The sequence below is a fragment of the Balaenoptera musculus genome, chromosome 12 (genome assembly GCF_009873245.2).
Source record: "Balaenoptera musculus isolate JJ_BM4_2016_0621 chromosome 12, mBalMus1.pri.v3, whole genome shotgun sequence".
Taxonomy (NCBI): domain Eukaryota; kingdom Metazoa; phylum Chordata; class Mammalia; order Artiodactyla; family Balaenopteridae; genus Balaenoptera; species Balaenoptera musculus.
This window is the reverse complement of record NC_045796.1, coordinates 81,395,417-81,416,242: the sequence shown is the minus strand read 5'-3', so window position 1 is coordinate 81,416,242 and position 20,826 is coordinate 81,395,417. Positions and strand designations below refer to the sequence as shown.

The window sequence follows — 20,826 nt, the reverse complement described above, 5'->3', positions numbered from 1 at the left end:
GTCTTCTCTTCAGCACCGGCTGGCGGCTGTGGGGTGGGAGGTGGAGAAAGGGTAGAGAAGTGAAGGAAGACTCTGATTTATGCCACAGTGAGAGGTTCCATGACTGGCGAACACTGTGGGGCTGAGGTTTCTTTTTACTCCTTTCCCTGGAGAAGGCTTGTGTTATGGTTTTAGAATGGTCCCCGAGCCAAGGCAAATGTAGAATCTTTGCTAGATTTTGTCATTCATCTGCTATTGGTAAGACGTAAGAAATGCTTTGAAAAAGTGTAATGTATCAATCCTGTTTTCTCCCTTTCTTAGATACAGCTGTTTTGGAGTAAAGCCAATGCTGAACCCTCTGAGAGAGTCTCTCTTAAGATCTCTGTGACACAGCCAGACTCAATAGTTGGGATTGTAGCTGTCGACAAAAGTGTGAATCTGATGAATGTCTCAAACGATATTACAATGGAAAATGTGAGTTTAGCTATTTTTTCATTACAAAAATACACATTAAAAGAGAAAAAAAGAAACTTTATTGTGCTACTTCAGGTATCTAAAGGAAATTTCATTAGTTCCTTTTCAAGTATAAGTCAGTAATCAGTAAAGCTTCTGAATGAAAACGATCTGCGTTCCAGTTGTTAATGTTGGAAAGAGGCTATCGTGGTCAAGTGCCTTTGCTGTCTTACATGAGAAGTGCCACTTAGAGTCTTCCCTCATTTTCGTACTGTATTTTAACTGAAGACTCTTGAGAAAGTACTAGGAAATGGACTTGCACAATTCTGAATGACATTGGAGAGAGCTTTAGGTAATTATGAAGTACTTTCTATTTTGGTTGTACATAGAGGTTATAAATAATTACAGTCCCCATTGAATCAGGAATTTACAGTATATTGAGGGAGTGAAAAGTCATGTTAACCTGCAGAAAACTTACAAACCAAGAAATATATGAACATTTAGTGTTATATAAACTAATCACCTATTCGTTAGTCATTTCATTTTTATTTGTAAGCTCTTTTGTTTTATTTTATTTTTATACAGCAGGTCCTTATTAGTTATCTGTTTTATACATATTAGTGTATATATGTCAATCCTAATCTCCCAATTCATCCCTCCCTCCCAACCCCCTGCTTTCCCCCCTTGGTGTCCACATGTTTGTTCTCTACATCTGTGTCTCTATTTCTGCCTTGCAAACTGGTTCATCTGTACCATTTTTCTAGATTCCACGTGTATGCGTTAATATATGACATTTCTTTTTCTCCTTCTGACTTACCTAACTATGTATGACAGTCTTTAGGTCCATCCATGTCTCTACAAATGATCCAATTTCGTTCCTTTTTGTGTCTAATATTCCATTGTATACATGTACCACATCTTCTTTATCCATTCGTCTGTTGATGGGCATTTAGGTTGCTTCTATTACCTGGCTATTGTAAATAGTGCTGCAATGAACATTGGGGTGCATGTGTCTTTTTTTTTTAACATCTTTACTGGAGTATAATTTCTTTACAATGTTGTGTTAGTTTCTGCTGTATTACAAAGTGAATCAGCTATATGTATACATATGTCCCCATATCTCCTCCCTCTTGCATCTCCCTCCCAGCATGTGTCTTTTTGAATTACTGTTTTCTCTGGGTATATGCCCAGGAGTGGGATTGCTGGGTCATATGGTAATTCTGTTTTTAGTTTATTAGGAACCTCCATACTGTTCTCCATAGTGGCTGTATCAATTTACATTCCCACCAACAGTGCAAGAGGGTTCCCTTTTCTCCACACCCTCTCCAGCATTTGTTTTTTGTAGATTTTCTGATGATGCCCATTCTAACTGGTGTGAGGTGATACCTCATTGTAGTTTTGATTTGCATTTCTCTAATAATTAGTGATGTTGAGCCGCTTTTCATGTGCCTCTTGGCCATCTGAATGTCTTCTTTGGAGAAATGTCTATTTAGGTCTTCTGCCCATTTTTTGCTTGGGTTGTTTGTTTTTTAATATGTGGCTACATGAGCTGTTTATATATTTTGGAGATTAATCCTTTGTCCATTGATTCATTTGCAAATATTTTCTCCCATTCTGAGGGTTGTCTTTTCATCTTGTTTATAGTTTCCTTTGCTGTGCAAAAGCTTTTAAGTTTCATTAGGTCCCATTTGTTTATTTTATATTTCTGTTACTCTAGGAGGTGGGTCAAAAAAGTCTTGCTGTGACTTATGTCAAAGAGTGTTCTTCCTATGTTTTCCTCTAAGAGTTTGATAGTGTCTGGCCTTACATTTAGGTCTTTAATCTATTTTGAGTATATTTTTGTGTATGGTGTTAGGGAGTGGTCTAATTTCATTCTTTTACATGTAGCTGTCCAGTTTTCCCAGCACGACTTACTGAAGAGACTGTCTTTTCTCCATTATATATCCTTGCCTCCTTTGTCATAGATTAGTTGACCATAGGTGCGTGGGTTTATCTCTGGACTTTTCTATCCTATTCCATTGATCTATATTTCTGTTTTTGTGCCAGTACCATATTGTGTTGATTAGTGTAGCTTTGTAGTATAGTCTGAAGCCAGGGAGTCTGATTCATCCAGCTCCATTTTTTTTCCCTCAAGATTGCTTTGGCTATTCGGGGTCTTTTGTGTCTCCATACAAAGTTTAAGATTTTTTGTTCTAGTTCTGTGAAAAATGCCATTGGTAATTTGATAGGGATTGCATCAAATCTGTAGATTGCTTTGGGTAGTATAGTCATTTTCACAATATTTATTCTTCCAATCCAACAGCATGGTGTATCTCTCCATCTGTTTGTGTCATCTTTGATTTCTTTCATCAGTGTCTTATAGTTTTCTGAGTACAAGTCTTTTACCTCCTCAGGTAGGTTTATTCCTAGGTATTTTATTCTTTTTGTTGCAATGGTGAATGGGATTGTTTCCTTAATTTCTCTTTCTGATCTTTCGTTGTTAGTGTATAGGAATGCAAGAGATTTCTGTGCATTAATTTTGTATACTGCAACTTTACCAGATTCACTGATGAGCTCTAGTAGTTTTCTGGTGGCATCTTTAGGATTCTCTATGTATAGTATCATGTCATCTGCAAACAGTGACAGTTTTACTTCTTCTTTTCCAATTTGTATTCCTTTTATTTCTTTTTCTTCTCTGATTGCTGTGGCTAGGACTTCCAAAACTATGTTGAGTAATAGTGGTGAGAGTGGACATCCTTGTCTTGTTCCTAATCTTAGAGGAAATGCTTTCAGTTTTTCACCATTGAGAATGATGTTTGCTGTGGGTCTGTCATATATGGCCTTTATTATGTTGAGGTAGGTTCCCTCTATGCCCACTTCCTGGAGAGTTTTTATCATAAATGGGTGTTGAATTTTGTTAAAAGCTTTTCTGCATCTATTGAGATTATCATATGGTTTTTATTTTTCAGTTTGTTAATATGGTGTATCACATTGATTGATTGGCATATATGGAAGAATCCTTTCATCCCTGGGATAAATCCCACTTGATCATGGTGTATGATCCTCTTAATGTGTTGTTGGATTCTGTTTACTAGTATTTTGTTGAGGATTTTTGCATCTATATTCATGAGTGATATTGGTCTGTAATTTTCTTTTTATGTGGTATCTTTGTCTGGTTTGGTATCAAGGTGATGGTGGCCTCGTAGAATGAGTTTGGGGGTGTTCCTTCCTCTGCAATATTTTTTTCTTCTATTTCTTTCCTCTGCAAGTTTTTGGAAGAGTTTGAGAAAGATGGGTGTTAGCTCTTCTCTAAATGTTTGATAAAATTCGCCTGTGAAGCCATCTGGTCCTGGACTTTTGTTTGCTGGAAGATTTTTAATCACAGTTTCAATTTCAGTACTTGTGATTGGTCTGTTCATATTTCTGTTTCTTCCTGGTTCAGTCTTGGAAGGTTATACCTTTCTAAGAATTTGTCCATTTCTTCCAGGTTGTCCATTTTATTGTCATAGAGTTGCTTGTAGTAGTCTCTTAGGATGCTTTGTATTGCTGCAGTGTCTGTTGTAACGTCTCCTTTTTCATTTCTGATTTTTTGATTTGAGTCCTCTCCCTCTTTTTCTTGATGAGTCTGGCTAAAGGTTTATCAATTTTATTTATCTTCTCAAAGAACAAGCTTTTAGTTTTATTGATCTTTGCTATTGTTTTCTTTGTTTTTATTTCATTTATTTGTGCTCTGATCTTTATGATTTCTTTCCTTCTACTAACTTTGGGTTTTTTTTGTTCTTCTTTCTCTAGTTCCTTTAGGTGTAAGGTTAGATTGTTTATTTGAGATTTTTCTTGTTTCTTCAGCTAGGGTTGCATTGCTGTAAACTTCCCTCTTAGAACTGCTTTTGCTGCCTCCCATAGGTTTTGGATCATAGTGTTTTCATTGTTATTTGTTTCTAGATATTTTTTGATTTCCTCTTTGATTTCTTCAGTGATCTCTTGCTTATTTAGTTACGTATTGTTTAGCTTTCATGTGTTTTGTTTTTTACATTTTTTTCCCTGTAATTTATTTCTAATCTCATAGCGTTGTGGTTGGAAAAGATGCTTTATATGATTTCCATTTTCTTAAATTTACCGAGGCTTGATTTGTGACTCAAGATGTGATCTATCCTGGAGAATGTTCTGTGTGCACTTGAGAAGAAAGTGTAATCTGCTGTTTTCAGATCGAACGTCCTATAAATATCAATTAAATCTATCTGGTCTGTTGTGTCATTTAGAGCTTGTATTTCCTTATTAACTTTCTGTCTGGATGATCTGCCCATTGGTGTAAGTGAGGTGTTAAAATCCCCCACTATTACTGTGTTACTGTTGATTTCCTCTTTTATAGCTGTTAGCATTTGCCTTATGTATTGAGGTGCTCCTATGTTGGGTGCATATATATTTATAATTGTTACATCTTCTTCTTGGATTGATCCCTTGATTATTATGTAGTGTCCTTCCTTGTCTCTTGTAACATTCTTTATTTTAAAGTCTATTTTGTCTGGTATGAGTATTGGTACTCCAGCTTTCTTGTGATTTCCATTTGCATGGAATATCTTTTCCTATCCCCTCACTTTCAGTCTGTATGTGCCCCTAGGTTTGAAGTGGGTCTCTTATAGACAGCATATATAAGGGTCTTGTTTTTGTATCCGTTTAGGAGCCTGTGTCTTTTGGTTGGAACATGTAATTCATTCACATTTAAGGTAATTATTGATATGTATGTTCCTATGACCATTTTCTTAATTGTTTTGGGTTTGTTTTTGTTAGTCCTTTTCTTCTCTTGTGTTTCCCACTTAGAGAAGTTCCTTTAGCATTTGTTGTTCCTTTAGCATTTGTTGTAGAGCTGGTTTGGTGGTGCTGAATTCTCTTAGCTTTTGCTTGTCTGTAAAGCTTTTGATTTCTCCATCAAATCTGAATGAGATCCTTGCTGGGTAGAGTAGTCTTGGTTGTAGGTTCTTCCCTTTCATCACTTTAAATATATCATGCCACTCCCTTCTGGATTGTAGAGTTTCTGCTGAGAAATAAGCTGTTAACCTTATGGGAGTTCTCTTGTATGTTATTTGTCATTTTTCCCTTGTTGTTTTTAATAACTTTTCTTTGTCTTTGATTTTTGTCAATTTGATTACCCTGTGTCTTGACATGTTTCTCCTTGGGTTTATCCCATATGGGACTTTCTGTGCTTCCTGGACTTGGGTGGCTATTTCCTTTCCCATGTTAGGGAAGTTTTTGACTATAATCTCTTCAAATATTTTCTTGGGTCCTTTCTCTCTCTCTTCTCCTTCTGGGACCCGTATAACGTGAATGATGGTGTGTTTAATGTTGTCCCAGAGGTCTCCTAGGCTGTCTTCATTTCTTTTCATTCTTTTTTCTTTATTCTGTTCTGCCCCAGTGAATTCCACCATTCTGTCTTCCAGGTCACTTTTCTGTTCTTCTGCCTCAGTTATTCTGCTACTGATTCCTTCTAGTGCATTTTTCAATTCAGTTTTTGTATTGTTCATCTATGTTTGTTTGTTCTTTAATTCTTCTAGGTGTTTGTTCTTTAATTCTTCTAGGTCTTTGTTAAACATTTCTTGCATCTTCTCGATCTTTGCCTCTATTCTTTTTCTGGATCATCTTCACTATCATTATTCTGAATTCTTTCTGGAAGGTTGCCTATCTCCACTTCATTTAGTTGTTTTTCTGGGGTTTTATCTTGTTCCTTCATCTGGTACACCGTCCTCTTTCTTTTCATTTTGTCTGTCTTTCTGTGAATATGGTTTTCGTCCCACAAGCTGCAGGATTGTAGTTCTTCCTGACAGGCTGCAAGATTGTAGTTCTTCTTGCTTCTACTGTCTGCCCTCTGGTGGATGAGGCTATCTAAGAGGGTTGTGCAAACTTCCTGATGGTAGCGTCTGGTGGTAGCTAGAGCTCGGTGTTGCTCTATTGGGCAGAGCTCAGTAAAACTTTAACCCACTTGTCTGCTAATGGGTGGAGCTGAGTTTCCTCCCCATTGGTTGTTTGGTCTGGGCGACCCAGCACTGGAGGCTACAGGCTCTTTGGTGGGGTTAATGGTGGACTCCCAGAGGATTCTTGCAAAGGAGTACTTCCCAGAACTTCTGCTGCCAGTGTCCTTGTCCCCGCGGTGAGCCACAGCCACCCCCCAGCCTCTGCAGGAGACCCTCCAACACTAGCAGATAAGTCTGGTTCAGTCTCCTATGGGGTCACTGCTCCTTCTCCTGGGTCCCCATGTGCACACTACTTTGTGTGTGCCCTCCAAGAGTGGAGTCTCTGTTTCCCCCAGTCCTGTTGAAGTCCTGCAATCAAATCCCGCTAGCCTTCAAAGTCTGATTCTCTGGGAAGTCCTCCTCCCATTGCCGGATCCCCAGGTTGTGAAGCCCAACGTGGGGCTCAGAACCTTCACTCCAGTGGGTGTACTTCTGTGGTGTACTTGTTCTCCAGTTTGTGAGTCACCCACCCAACAGTTATGGGATTTGATTTTATTGTGATTGTGCCCCTCCTACCATCTCATTGTGGCTTCTCCTTTGTCTTTGGATGTGGGGTGAGTTCCAGTGTCTTCCTGTCAATGATTGTTCAGCAGTTACTTGTGATTCTGGTGCTCTCACAAGAGGGAGTGAGCACACGTCCTTCTACTCTGCCATTTTTAACCAATCTCTGTAAGTTCTTTATATGTCCTTGTCAGTGAAATCTAGACTGTATAACCTACATCCGTTGATTGATTAACTACAGTGATTAACAACACATCAGGAAGAAAGATATGTATGTATAGGCTAATTTGGTCATCTTGTTGTAAAATCAATCCATTTGAGAAAAATTATACATTTTTCTTCAGTCTATCCAGCAAATTTTTCTCATTCCTTTTTTAAAAAAACTCCTTTAAAACCAATTGGTCACTTTTTTTCTCTTGCCTTCACTTAAATTCACATTATATTCTAAAAAGTCTGTAGCATTTTGCGTTTGATTTAACTGCATATAGCATCCTTCATTTTACAGCTTGCTAAATATCTTAATAAATATATTATTTCATTTTTCCTTCCATGTATATGTGTACACACACAAATACACACACACACGTGCTCTCTTTGTCTCTGTCTCTATATCTCGCTGTACATTTACATTAAATTTTGTCAGATATTAAGATTGCTATCCCAGCTTTCTTTTGATTCAGATATACTTGGCTGGTATATTTTTCCATCCTTTTATTTTCAACCTTTTGTAAGTTTTTGTTTTACCTATATCTTGTAGATAGCATATTATTATATTTTGCTTTTGTTTTTTTAATCTAATCTGATAGTGTCTTTTAATAAGCTTATTTAACCCATTTACAAATTAGTCCTTGCTCTAGTTAAGACTTATTTCTGCTTTTTTATTTCATATTTTAAAATTTAGACTACTTCCTTTTTGTTTCTTTTTATTCTTTCTGTGGTTTTGGAAGTTATACATTCTATTTTTATTTCCAGGATAGATGCCCTTAACTCATGAATTGTGCTTATATTTATTTATCCTTATTGATTTCTTAAGATTATCAATATTTGTATCTTCATCTGCGAAGGCAAGCATTTTAGTGTGCTCTCATATTCTTATGCATTCTTTTTGTGTCTCCCTGTCTGCACCTCCTTCTCCAACCCTGGCCAGATCATGTTGCTGTTGTACAGAATTTTCGTTCTTTGTCGTGATGAATTGCCCTTTCAATATATACTCTCCCTTCATTTTTTGATTCTGGGAATTTACATCCATTATTTCTTCCTATAGTTGTTTTCTCTCCATTTCTTCTCCTTTTCAGAGATTGGCACTTCTTTTTTTCTCCATATCTCTTAGCTTTTTGTTTTATGTTTTTTGTCTCTTTTGTCTTTTATTTATTTCTTTGGGAGAGTTCCTCAATTGACTCTTTCTGATCACTGATTATTCATCAGCTGTATCTATCCTACTTTGATGGATATCCTACTTTTATATCAGCTGTTATACTTTTAATGTCTATTATTTTCATTAGGTTCTTATATTTTTTCTTGTTTTATATTGCTAATATTTTACCTTACCTATATTTACTATGTTTATTTTAAATTCTTGAGCTGACTTTTCAGTATTCTGCTTCACATGTTGTATGTTGTCCAATTGGATGTCTTTTATGGAAATTATACTCGTTGTATGGCTAATTGATTTGGCTGCTACTCTGATAATGTCTGTTGGGGAAGGCTGAACACCAGGCTCCAATCTGTGTATGTCTTGTGAGTTTAAAGAGAGGCGAGAGGTTGAGCTTCAGGGACTCGAGAACTACTCTTGATCCTCCCTGTGTGCTGTCCCCTTCCACTCAGTGGTTCACTTTTAAGCTCTTAGGGAAAAGCAGCCCAGGAAGAGGCGGTCTCTTGAGGTGATGACCCCAGCCCTGAGGGTTTGGAGGAGTAGAGGAGGAAGAGTGAGTGCTTGAAGGCCAGGGGTCTGTTCACGTTTCCTCGCCCTCTCACACCAGAAGGCAGAGGTGCTCACCTGGTATTATCCTGGCCACACTGCCTGCCTGCTGGCTGCTGGTTTTGGCAGTGAAATTGCAAGGAATGATTGTCCTGAGGCTACCTTCTGAAGAGAAGCACTAGCAGAATTTAAAAACCTCCCTCCAACCATCATCTGACTGCTGTTTGTAGCAGCTTTCTGCCATCTGCTTCCTCCAGCACTCCAAATCGAGATACCCTTCCCTCTTCTGAGGGCTTTCTTGTTCTACTCATCCAAGTTTCTTGCTTGCTTTTATTGTTTCTCCAGAGTTGGCTCTGGAGGAGGGAGTCAAGAGCCTATGGTAATAGACTGTTTTGGTTTCTTTCATTCTTGTTAAATTTATAGGTGATGCCCAGAGACTCTTGAATGCCTTGGAATAATTTAAGTGTCCTAGATCTTCCAGGACTAATTTTCAGATACCAGACTTCCCTTGCTACAGCTTTGACAGTGCCTTTCACTGAGCCAGTGAGAAAAGGAGGACTTCTTTATGCAAGAGATGCTTCTTCCTAGATAATTCCATCGATTCTCACCTGAGTGTCAGCAGAATGACATCTTGCACATATTGGTGTTCTGTGGCAGAGTTGGAGTTATGGAATGAAAACCTTTTCTCTCTATCCTATCTGGCTCTGGCTCCGTTGTCTATAGTTGAGCTAACTATATTGGCTAGCTTGTTGAGATATTATGAAATTTTCTCTTTTCTCATTCCATTGTTTTCTTCTTGGTACCTGTTCTAGCACCATGTTTACTTAACATGGATGTAGCAGTGGTGTTGTTAGTATAGCAGAAGCAGTGGTTTGGGTGTTTAATTTTAAACTTGGTGTGTTTTTAAACTTACACTTAGAACCTTCAGTAATTTTTTCCCTGTCTTTGTCTTAGTTTGTCAGTCTTAATGCTAATGTAAATAAGGGAAATGTATCAAAATAGTTACCAAAAAGCGTGTAATAGCTTAACTTTTTTTTAACCATAGTAAAATATATATAACATAAAATTTGCCTCTTTAACCATTTTCAGAAGTACAGTTCAGTGGCATTAATTACATTCATAATATTGTACAACCATCATAACTGTCTATTTCCAAAACTTTCATCACTCTAAACAGAGACTCTGTGACCATGAAGCAATAACTTTCCATTACCCCCTTCTGTTAGCAACCCTGGTAACCTCTAATCTACTTCTGATTTTCTGAATTTGCTTATTCTAGATATTTCATATAAGTGGAATCATACAATATTTGTCCTTTTGTGTCTGCCTTATTTCACTCAGCACAATGTTTTCAAGGTGCATCCATGCTGTAGCATGTATCAGAACTTTATTTCTTCTCATGGCTGAATAATATTCCATTGTATATATATGCCACATTTTGTTTGTTTATTCTTCTATTGATGATGCTTAGGTTATTTCTACCTTTTGGCTATTGTAACTAATGCTGCAATGAACACTGGTGTACACATATCTCTTTGAGTCCCTGTTTTCAGTTCTTTTGGGTATATATGTAGGATTGGAATTGCTGGGTCATATTCTAATTCTGTGTTTATATGTACCAATTTTACTCACTCTTTTAGCCTATTTTACTCACTCTTGCTAGCAATGAGTACTGTTCTTAAAAAATAGCATTGCTAATGGGATACATGCAAATATCTCGTTATTGAAGAGCTATCTCATTGATGTAATTTGCATCACTTTGATTATCGATAAGGTTGAATATTTTTCTGCTTATTCATAATTTGTGTTTCCTCTTTTGTGAATTGTCTCTTTGTGTTATTTAAAAAAATTTAGTTAACTGACTTTTAAAAAAAAAATTAATTAATTAATTTATTTTTGGCTGCGTTGGGTCTTCGTTGCTGTGTGCGGGGTTTCTCTAGTTGCAGCAAGCGGGGGCTACTCTTTGTTGTGGTGCGTGGGCTTCTCATTGCAGTGGCTTCTCTTGTGGCGGAGCACGGGCTCTAGGTGCGTGGGCTTCAGTAGTTGTGGCACGCAGTCTCAGTAGTTGTGGCACGTGGGCTCTAGAGTGCAGGCTCAGTAGCTGTGGCACACGGGCTTAGGTGCTCCATGGCATGCGGGATCTTCCTGGACCAAGGCTCGAACCTGTGTCCCCTGCATTGGCAGGCGGATTCTTAACCACTGTGCCACTAGGGAAGTCCCTAACTGACATTTTTTTAGAACTTATATTAGCCATCAAATTGAACCCATTTATCTCTGTCAAAAGTATGAGTCATTTTTAATGCTGATCTCTACGTGTTGGTCTTGTCAACAAGCCCACACTTCTTAGGCATTCTGGATTGCTGAACAGAATAAAAATAAGTTTAAAAAAGAAATGTAATTTTGGCTGATTGAATTATGAACATGGCATTTACATATTCATTGTTCCTCCATTTGTGTCATTTTCAAATTTGATAAGCATATGGGCTGTCTCTTATCTAAGGTATATATCAGAACTGTTGAGAGGGCAGAACAGGTTGATATGAATGCATTCATTCCGTATATTTTATCTTTCCTTAGGTGGTCCATGAACTGGAACTTTATAACACAGGATATTATTTAGGCATGTTCATGAATTCTTTTGCAGTCTTTCAGGTATGTTTAGTTTGCTATATAATTTGAAAACATATTAATATATTTTACTGCTGCAAAGTTAATTTCAGAATCAATTATCTAAATTTTGAAATGTTAGCCTCTTATTAAATTTATTTAATTTAACCTTTTATTAAATGTGTTATATAAGTGTAATTTGAAATGGAAAGATAGTCATCCTTCTAGTTTTAAAAGCAAATGAATAAATTCACCATTAGAGAAATAATGGAATTTGTCATTATAATTTCTTTCTTTTATATCACTTCCCTTGACCTTGAAATGTCTCTTTCTTCATGTGAGAGTGTGTGTGTGTGTGTGTGTGTGTGTGTGTGTGTGTGTGTATATCTGTGTCTGGGTATGAGAGAGAGAATATATACTCATGTATGTACCTAAACTCTCAAAAATGAGCAAGAGTTAAAAAAAAAAAGGGAACTACTTTCACATGCTACACAAAAACAAATGAGCAAGAGTGAGTTAGGAGTATGGGAGTCTGACAATTTAGAGGACATTTAAAGTTTTATTTAAAAGAAAATTAAAATTATTCTTTCTAGGAGTGTGGCCTCTGGGTGTTGACAGATGCAAACCTTGTGAAGGATTTCATTGATGTTTGTAAGTGAAATCTGGCAAAGTGCTTTTAAAGTAATTAAGTATTTCATCTCAAGTGTTTATAGTTACTTATGTAAGTATGAATACTTTCTGGTTGAACATGAATATTGTAATTTTCATTTTCTGTTCTCTTATCCTACAGTGTTTGCAGTTTAATGTACTTGAAAGTACATCTGGACCATGACATGGAGTGTTTTTCACCTCCTGTCTAGATCTTTGTAATGAATGCTTTCCATTTGCTCTCTGTAATTTTTTGACATGGTTATATTTTTGGACATATTGGAAGATCTTATGCCTCCAATTTGTGTTGTAAACTGTGGTGTTATTTTGGAATCAGTTAAAAGGGGCAATGTATTTTTGAAACATTTTTGTTCTCTAGCTTTTCATTGTTCACCTAGAAAATAGCCCAGATGTCATAAAGTGTGCTGTCAAGACACACACACACACACATACACATACACACGCATGCACGCACTTGTCTCCTCAATCTGAGTTCTTCGCGGGCAGAGTCACATCTGTACATCCTAGTTCCCTGGATTGCTAAATAGAGTTGACCACCCAACTAATTAAAAGAAGTGTGCTTTTAGGAAGAAGTCATAAAACGTTTTGACTGAAGGAAATGTATAAATGAGACTGATTGATTCTAGAAGTTGTTCTCTTTTCTTTCAGGTAAAATCATACAAAATCATCTTGAAAGGCCACAGAACTATCGTAGTTTCTATCCATGAATTCCCTGTTTCTGTCACTTGTTCCCAGTTAGTCCACACTAAGCCCCAGGCTCTCCAGCTTTGGGTTGTTTCTTGACACCACAGGACACCTGACCCTCTGTCCTGAAGTTATAAGAATAATTTTATAGTCTTAAAGATTTTATGAAATCATTATGATCTCTTTGTATTAAAGACACGTGGCACATTTAGCTTTCTTCATGTAATCTATCCTAGGCAGCCTTCCAGACCAATCTATGCTTTTCCATTCTCTCTCTGTCAGTCTCAGCTTTTACCCATCTTTGTTGATGTTTGCTTATTGAATCCTGGTGCACACTGTAATACTCATTCTATTGTTTGTAATACTTATTGTAATCTTTACCTTTTCTGAGACCCTTCTACCTTTTCACTGTAACAGAAGAAACCTGATACTCTTACTAGCATATTATGTTGCTAGAAACCTTCAAGTGATTGACATTAATTTCTCTGCCTCTTTTCTGGTTCAGGGTCAGTAGGTGCATAGGGTTCAGTGTTTTCTCAGCTACTTCAAGACCATTGTTCAACAACCCTCAGTTAAGAGCCCCTTGTCATTTGAAGCTCAAAAAATTTCAATTACAGATCCTTTAATCAACATTCAGTCACCTACTTTCCCTTTCCCTCTGTATACATTGATGACTCTCACAGAAGATTCAGTCTTACTCCTTTGTGAGGGATTTGAATGTCCATGTGGGTGGCCCACCTAATGGGCACTGTCCCGTGATCACCACTGTGGCAACAGTATTCATAAGGTCACGCCATCACCCGACCACTGCCCTACCCCTAACGTTTCAAATGCCTGTCCTCCTACCTTGCATGTGCCCTCACTCCCCTAATTCTGTTAAATGTCTTCTTTGGTCTTGGCTTCTCCTGGTTATTCTGGGTCACCGGCTCCTTCTGCCTCTATTTGCCCCTAGTACCTGAACAACATGGTCAGTCAGTTTGGTAGAATTCTTCCCTAGTCCCTCGTCCTTGCATGACATCTTTCCCATTAAACTCAACTCTGGAACACCCTGACTGTTTATCTTACCCCTGTTTCTGCACCCTGATGCCCCGAAAATAACCTTAAATTTGACATGTCACAAACCATCACTTTTCCCTAATATGATTTGACTGATATATGAGCTCTTGAGTTGATATGATTCCATATCTCTGTTAATGAAATTATCATCTACCCACATGTCCGCATCAGAAACCTGGAACTCATCCTTAGTTCTTTCCTCTCTCTCTGTCAGATGTGGAACAGCATAGTGGTTAAGAAATGAACTTGCCATTAAATACTTCTGACTTTGAATTCTGGCTTTATGACCCTGAGAAAATTCATTAAGCTCCCTAAACCTCAGGTTTCTCCCTGAATTATAGGAATAATAATATTACCTATATTACAGAGTTGTTAAGAGGTTACATCCAAAAGGATGTAAAGTGCGTAGCACATGTTTGGCACTCACAAGTCTGCAATTACCTACTGTCTTATCCCTCAGATCCAGTTTGTTCATTCATTATTCAGTAGATGATATTAATTGCATGCCTGGCATGTAGGAGGCAATGGAGATTCCAGCTTGGTCTAGTGGGGCAAGCCAGCACACAGAGGAGTAGGCTGAGGGGTGTGATGGGAGGTACAGCCTGCCGTCGGTGCACACAGAGGTCATCCAGCTGAGAGGCAGAGCAGGGTCGTTTCTCAAGGCTGTCCTTTCTCTCCCCTCACTCATCAGCATGCCTCCTTGGGTGCCGCAGGAGCCCCCTGTTTCTCCTGCCTCATTCCCCCAGCTCTAAACCACTGTTCACACTGAGACCAGAGTTACCATTATAAAACATGGGTTAGATCGTGCTTCTAATTTGTTTTAAAACCTTCAGTAGGTCATCATTACTTAAAAGATCAAGTCCAAATCCTTCAGCGTGGGATAACTGATATTTTAAAATCTGGCCCCAAGCATTTGTTCTATTCTCATTTTATGCCACTCTTCCCTAATACGCATTGTCATATTCCAGACATGCCTTTGTACTTGGCTTATTTTTTTTCTCTTGTGTGAGATACTCTTTATCTGGAGGCGTAAGGAAATGGAATGCAGAAGACAGCACAGAATGGGTTTTCTCCTCTAGCCATACCCTGTCCCCCGTGCAGAGGCTGTAAAGTCACCTGTTCTCTGCATGGTGGACATTTGGCCTATGTGCGCTGTCACTCTTAGCATGTATTTGTCTGCCTCCTCTATAGACAATGGGTGGAGCTCATCACATTCATCTTGGTATCTTTGGTACCTTCTACACTATAATTTTTTTTGAAATAATTTTAGGCTTACAGAAAAGTTGAAAGAATAGAGACAGGTGTGTCTATATGTCAGCATGCCTCTTTTATAAGAAAAAAGCTAATAAACTGGATGATTTTAGCGTCTTGTGGATGCTGTAGCCAAAGGCAATCAGCACTAGGAATCTAAGAAGAGGAGAAGAGCAGAATTGGAGATAACTTTAAAAATGTGATTTAAGTTATTTTTTAGCAGCTGAACTCTAAGTAGTTTTTCAGGTATTGGTTGTAGGGCCATCAAACTTTTTTTTTTTTTTTTTTCTGGCTCTGCCATAGTGGCCATGTGGCTAGGGTAAGTCACGTGACTTCTGTGGGTCTCAGGTGCCTCTGTAAAACGAGAGGATTGGACAAGACAAACTCTAAGGGCCCGTCAGCTGAGAGGTGCTGTGATTCTGTGGACTAGATTTATGAACATTCTCTACAGTGGCGTTTTCCTAACAGTTGTCTATGTTTATTTTTAGATGACCGTATAGCGTTTTTGGAGGAAAATGAAGGATACTTGGTAGATTTTCATGACTTTTCTTTGGGTAGCAGTCCACGTGTCAGAAAGCATTTTCCAGAGACTTGGATTTGGCTAGACACCAGCATGGGGTAAACTTTTATAAAGTTCTTTGCCCATATATATTGTGTTTGGCCTTAGTTTTAAGTAAGTTTTGCTCTGTTTCTGATGTTTAAGTACAAACATAGAGTGATAAAGAACTAAATGGACCAAGAGTTTTTTTAGAATGATATTTATTGTATTTAAATATAGTACTTAATAAAGCTGCATGTGAATTGTGGCAGTGAGAGTACCATCATGGAGAAGACTGGCCATTTTTCTAATGAAGGATGATTTTAACTTCCCTGAAGTCTTGTGGTTCTCATGGGGGAAAGATTGCTGAGAATTCCTTTGTTGCCTTGGGATGGGAAGCGCTCATGATTATTCCCTCTGCCTTGTGGCTCCTCATAAAACATCCCTGTGAGCCACAGCAAGAAGGGGTGTGGACGTTGAAAGGAATTCAGCTTAGCTGACAAACTCTGTGCTACCTGGCGTGATGACTGAGCAGGTATATCATGAAATCTACACATACTGTGAGTCAACTATTTACAGAAACTTGAAATAAGACACAAGTCAAACCTCAGAAAACAACAGCATAGACTAGGATACAGAGGGAAACTTTTATGCATATTGAGAGAAACAAATTGGAGTTAAATTTGAAAAAGTATATTTATTATCTGTACAAAATTTATGAAAAATGATGTTTATTCTGAAGATATAAACATTGTAGAAAGATTTTATTGGAATATAGATCAGTCTGCAGTGTTATGACCTTATTATGACCTATTCCTTGAGAACTTGGGGTCTACTGTTTTATGCTTAAATCTTTAAAACAATTTAGATATGTAAATGATTTGGAAAATTAAAATTCTTCCGAAACATGGTTTTAGGTTATGTTGGCCAATTTTGAAATGTGTCAGTTCTCGGTTTGGTGACTTTTATGTTTATCTTGACTTCAGTTCCAGGACTTCTCAAGAATTTGAAGTTACTGTACCTGATTCTATCACTTCTTGGGTTGCAACTGCTTTTGTGATCTCTGAGGATTTAGGTCTTGGACTCACGACTACTCCAGTGGAGGTAGTATATTAAAGGGCTGCTCATAAATGGTACAGTGCCACGAAGCAAAGGAAGTGTCAGCTCCTCAATGGATTTTAAAAAAGTGATTGCTGATGATGTTGATCACAGTTTAGAGATCCCTTGGCGTTTCCTTTTTGTTTTTTCATCTGTTTTACACTTTAGAATGTGAGCTGTATTAAACTGCTAAATATGCTAGCTCTGTATTAAGATTTGGATAGAAAGTTTATTACTGACTGAGCCCAACCACTTCCAAAGGCCAGAAGAGAGAGAATATTTCCGTGCATCCCTCTTTAAGGACAAGCAGAACTTCTCAGAATGTCCCCTAGCAAACATTTCTTCACATCTCTTTGGTCAAATTACATCTCATGTCGCTTCCTAAACCTGTCACTGACAAGAGGAATGTAATGGCCGTGACTGGTCTTAGACCAGTAGCTTTCACCTCTGTCATACCTGAAGCCACCTTTTTATAACAGCTATTCTTTTTGTCCCTCTACCATCTATGCAAAATGAAATGCATAGAAAATATAATATACCTGCACACTCAATTTTAAAAAAAATCAATAAGATGCCCTAAGTGAAATAGTGAGGAGAAATAAAAGGAAAGTAATGCATAATAAAATAATATACTTTTCAGTATGTAAGTGACCAGGCCTAGTTACACTAGAAGGCATAGTACCATATTTGAATATTTACACCGTGCATAGAATCATCCTATGTGTAACAGCTGCACATGCAGTTTGATATACGTGTATTGTTTTAGCAACTCAGAAACCTTGAGTGGTGCTGCCTGAGGTGATGTAAAGTTTTGAAATAGTGAACAAGTTTTGAAAGAGTTACAAAACAAAGTGTAGTTTCCTCTTGATTTACAAAATAGTTGTATATTGACAGATGTTTTGGGTTTATATATACGTTGGAATTAGGTTGTAAGCCCAGGTCATTATAAGCAGGTACTTTATCTACATGAAGGAACATTCAAGAATCATGAGGGACACGGAACAATTCTTCCTTGTCTGGGACTGTCCTGAGCACGCAGACCTTCACCCACTAAGTGCCAAGAGCACACTATTGTGACAGTCTGACACTTCCACAAATGTCCAAATAAACCTCTAGGAGGGGATTAACTGCTGCCAGTGAGAAGCGTGGCCAGTGCTATCAGAGTTGGGTGACCAATGAGGAAGCACAAGTATGTGTATGTATATGTTACAGTGTAGCAGGCAAAACATCATTTAGACTTTTCACATGAGTCCAAAACAGATGCTGTTTCATTTGGCCAGTGGCTTTAGAAGAAGAATGGTAGAACCAGCATGGCAGAGTAGAAGAAGAGAGACTTAGCTGTGGCCTCAGACACGCTGGGATCCAGTTCTGGCTCCTACACTGTGCAGCAGTGCGATCTTGTACCGGTTACAGAGATGTCTGAGCTTCAGATTTCTTTTCTGTAAAACATGATCATAACACCTGCCTACGTAGGTGTAATGACTAAATGAAATAATTTGTGTCAAGTCCCTGGTTCCTGGTAGCCATTTCATAAAATGTAGTGGTTACTGTGTTAAATAACATAAATCAAATCAATGTGCCCCCGTTCGTTTGGGATAGGTTGCTGTGTGCTTTCTGTTGGTAGGCAAGTGGACATTTCTACGTGAAGTTAGTTATAAGCGTCACAGGTTTTGTGAGATTTGCTTTTAATTGCATTAAGTGTGAAGTACTTGGACTTGAATAAAATCTGTACTCATTGTCTTCTTTTCAGCTCCAATCCTTCCAACCGTTTTTCATTTTTTTGAATCTTCCCTACTCTGTTATCAGAGGTGAAGAATTTGCTTTGGAAGTAACCATATTCAATTATTTGAAAGATGCCACTGAGGTAATATACTAATCATCGTTTACACTTCAGGAAAAAAATGAAGAAAACATGCGGGGATTGGGTTATGTAGTGTTTGGGCATCTAAGCCTTCTATACATTTCTGGGAGATTGAAAATAGCCAGACTTGGCCCACAATTTCTTCTGCTTGTTAGTGTCGAAGGATATTGCTAGCATTTCCAAGCATCCTTGCCTTAATTTCTAGCACGGGTTCTCTGCTTTAGTCATGCAACTTCGTCTCCGTGGCATGTCTTTCTCTTTCCTGCCCGCCCTCCCTGCATTTTTCCCCTACTCTCCTCCCACATCTAGAATGTGTCGCCGCTTCTCACTGCTGTTCTGTGCCCATGGCCGGTGGCAAGAATTTATTCCTTTCGAGACCCGGTTTGAAAGTAAGGTGTCTTTCCTGAGGAATGTCACCCATGCTGTTGTGCCTGTGTTTATATTCTGTTTTCAAGGCTTTGTCTTTTGAGTCATGGCCCGGTGCCTCCTTAGCTAGTCAGTTCCCTGTAAGGCAGGGGTAGGCCCACTGTTTGTGCTGTGCCTGCAGTAGTGTAAACGAAATGGTTTTTCCTCCCGGAGTAGGTAGGGATTGTAATTAACCTTATTACCTGAAAATGCCATAACCTCTTTAAGCACTATGTCTAGAGAGTAAACTGTTTCTTATTTTCTAATTTTACTTTTTAATCTTGTCAACATGGCCCAGTGTAGAGAGCAAAAGTCAGAAGGCCCACATTCAATGTCTAGCTCCTCCACTTACCAGCAAATAACTTAATTGCAGTTTACTCATCTGTCAGGTAGGAAATATTTTGAGAAACAGATGAGAAAATAAATGGGAAAACAATTCATAAAAATCTAAGACCCAGAGGAATGTGATTCTTGATGAGCCTGGCAACTTTGACATATTTTATGAAAGTTTACAACCGACATGTGTTTCAGGACTAGTGTCTGAGTCATACTTTTCTTGGAATAATTTTAGCAGAGACTGTCCATGAATGTAATAACATTTCATCCTGTTTGCCTCAGGCTTTTCTGATGGGACCAGTGTCCCAGGATGACATAGATGAGTCAGGCTGGTGGCAGTACCATGACTTGAAATAACCTTTTTGGGTACCTCCTTTCACTCAGGCTTCGGAAAATGAGAGAATTTAATGTTAGTGGGAGTTTAATGTTAGAAATGGAACTGAAGAATGCCATTTCCCCACATGTCTTGAGGTAGATGGAGAAAGCATAGGAAAGAAACTAGGTTTTTCCTGACACCCTTTCACCCTCCCCTTGGCTGAACCTTTCTGTCTCATTTTTCTCTAGTGTCGGGCCTCATAGATTTAACCGCACTTAGAGCAACATTTTACTGGGGAGCAATTTATTATACAAAAGCTGTGATGATTTTTTCTTCCAGGTTAAGGTAATCATTGAGAAAAGTGACGCGTTTGATATTCTAATGGCTTCGAATGAAATAAATGCCACAGGACACCAGCAGACGGTTCTGGTTCCCAGTGAGGATGGGGCAACTGTTCTTTTCCCGGTCAGGCCAACACATCTGGGGGAAATGCCCATCACAGTCACAGCTGTTTCACCTGCTGCTTCCGATGCTGTCACCCAGAGGATTTTAGTGAAGGTAAATACTTGAAGTCTAAATAAATAGAATGGAAATATATAATTGAAAAGGAAGCAGAAGGTGGTTTTTCTCTTGGTTAAATTTGTTTTCAAGACTGAGTAGGTCATCTTCTCCACCCTCCTGGTAATGCCTAATGGTTTTCTCATCTGAATGTAAAAATATATCACGTATGTTTTTAAAGGTAATTGCCAACGTCTTCTTTAAATTTATAGTATGACTATAAGGCAAGTTACATTTACAGTCTGTGTGACATTGGGATCCTATTAAATCATGCCAAGTTGATAAGTAGATTTTGAATTTTGGAATTCCTCAGTACAGGTAGAAGAGGTGTTGTAGGTTTTTTCAGGGAAGACAGTATGCACAAAAAGACAGCTCAGCACAGTAGATAAGCACTTGTGTTCTGGAGTAAGACAGCTCTGGGTTTCATCCCACCTTTGTCAAGGGTGCCTTTGCACAAGGTACTTAACCTCTGTCTTTGGATAATAAAAGGACCTACCTCAGAGGGTTTCTCATCACCTTTTCATCTTCTCCTTTATCATTTCCATTGCCATTCTATGAAATGTTTTGACTAATTTAACTAGGAAGGAAACATTTGTTAACAGATTTGAAGCA

At 38.2% G+C, this 20,826-nt stretch overlaps 1 protein-coding gene across 2 annotated transcripts in view; it reads left to right on the top strand.

The window, feature by feature from the left end:
* The window catches only part of CD109 (CD109 molecule), a 130,374-nt gene that overhangs the window by 75,146 nt on the left and 34,402 nt on the right, over positions 1-20,826 (top strand). For both annotated transcript variants that reach the window (XM_036871866.1, XM_036871867.1), the window contains 7 exons: positions 301-453; positions 11,413-11,487; positions 12,036-12,093; positions 15,591-15,720; positions 16,627-16,744; positions 18,489-18,602; positions 19,996-20,214. In XM_036871866.1, coding sequence (XP_036727761.1) covers positions 301-453; positions 11,413-11,487; positions 12,036-12,093; positions 15,591-15,720; positions 16,627-16,744; positions 18,489-18,602; positions 19,996-20,214 — 867 coding nt within the window. The remainder of the gene's footprint in view (positions 1-300; positions 454-11,412; positions 11,488-12,035; positions 12,094-15,590; positions 15,721-16,626; positions 16,745-18,488; positions 18,603-19,995; positions 20,215-20,826) is intronic.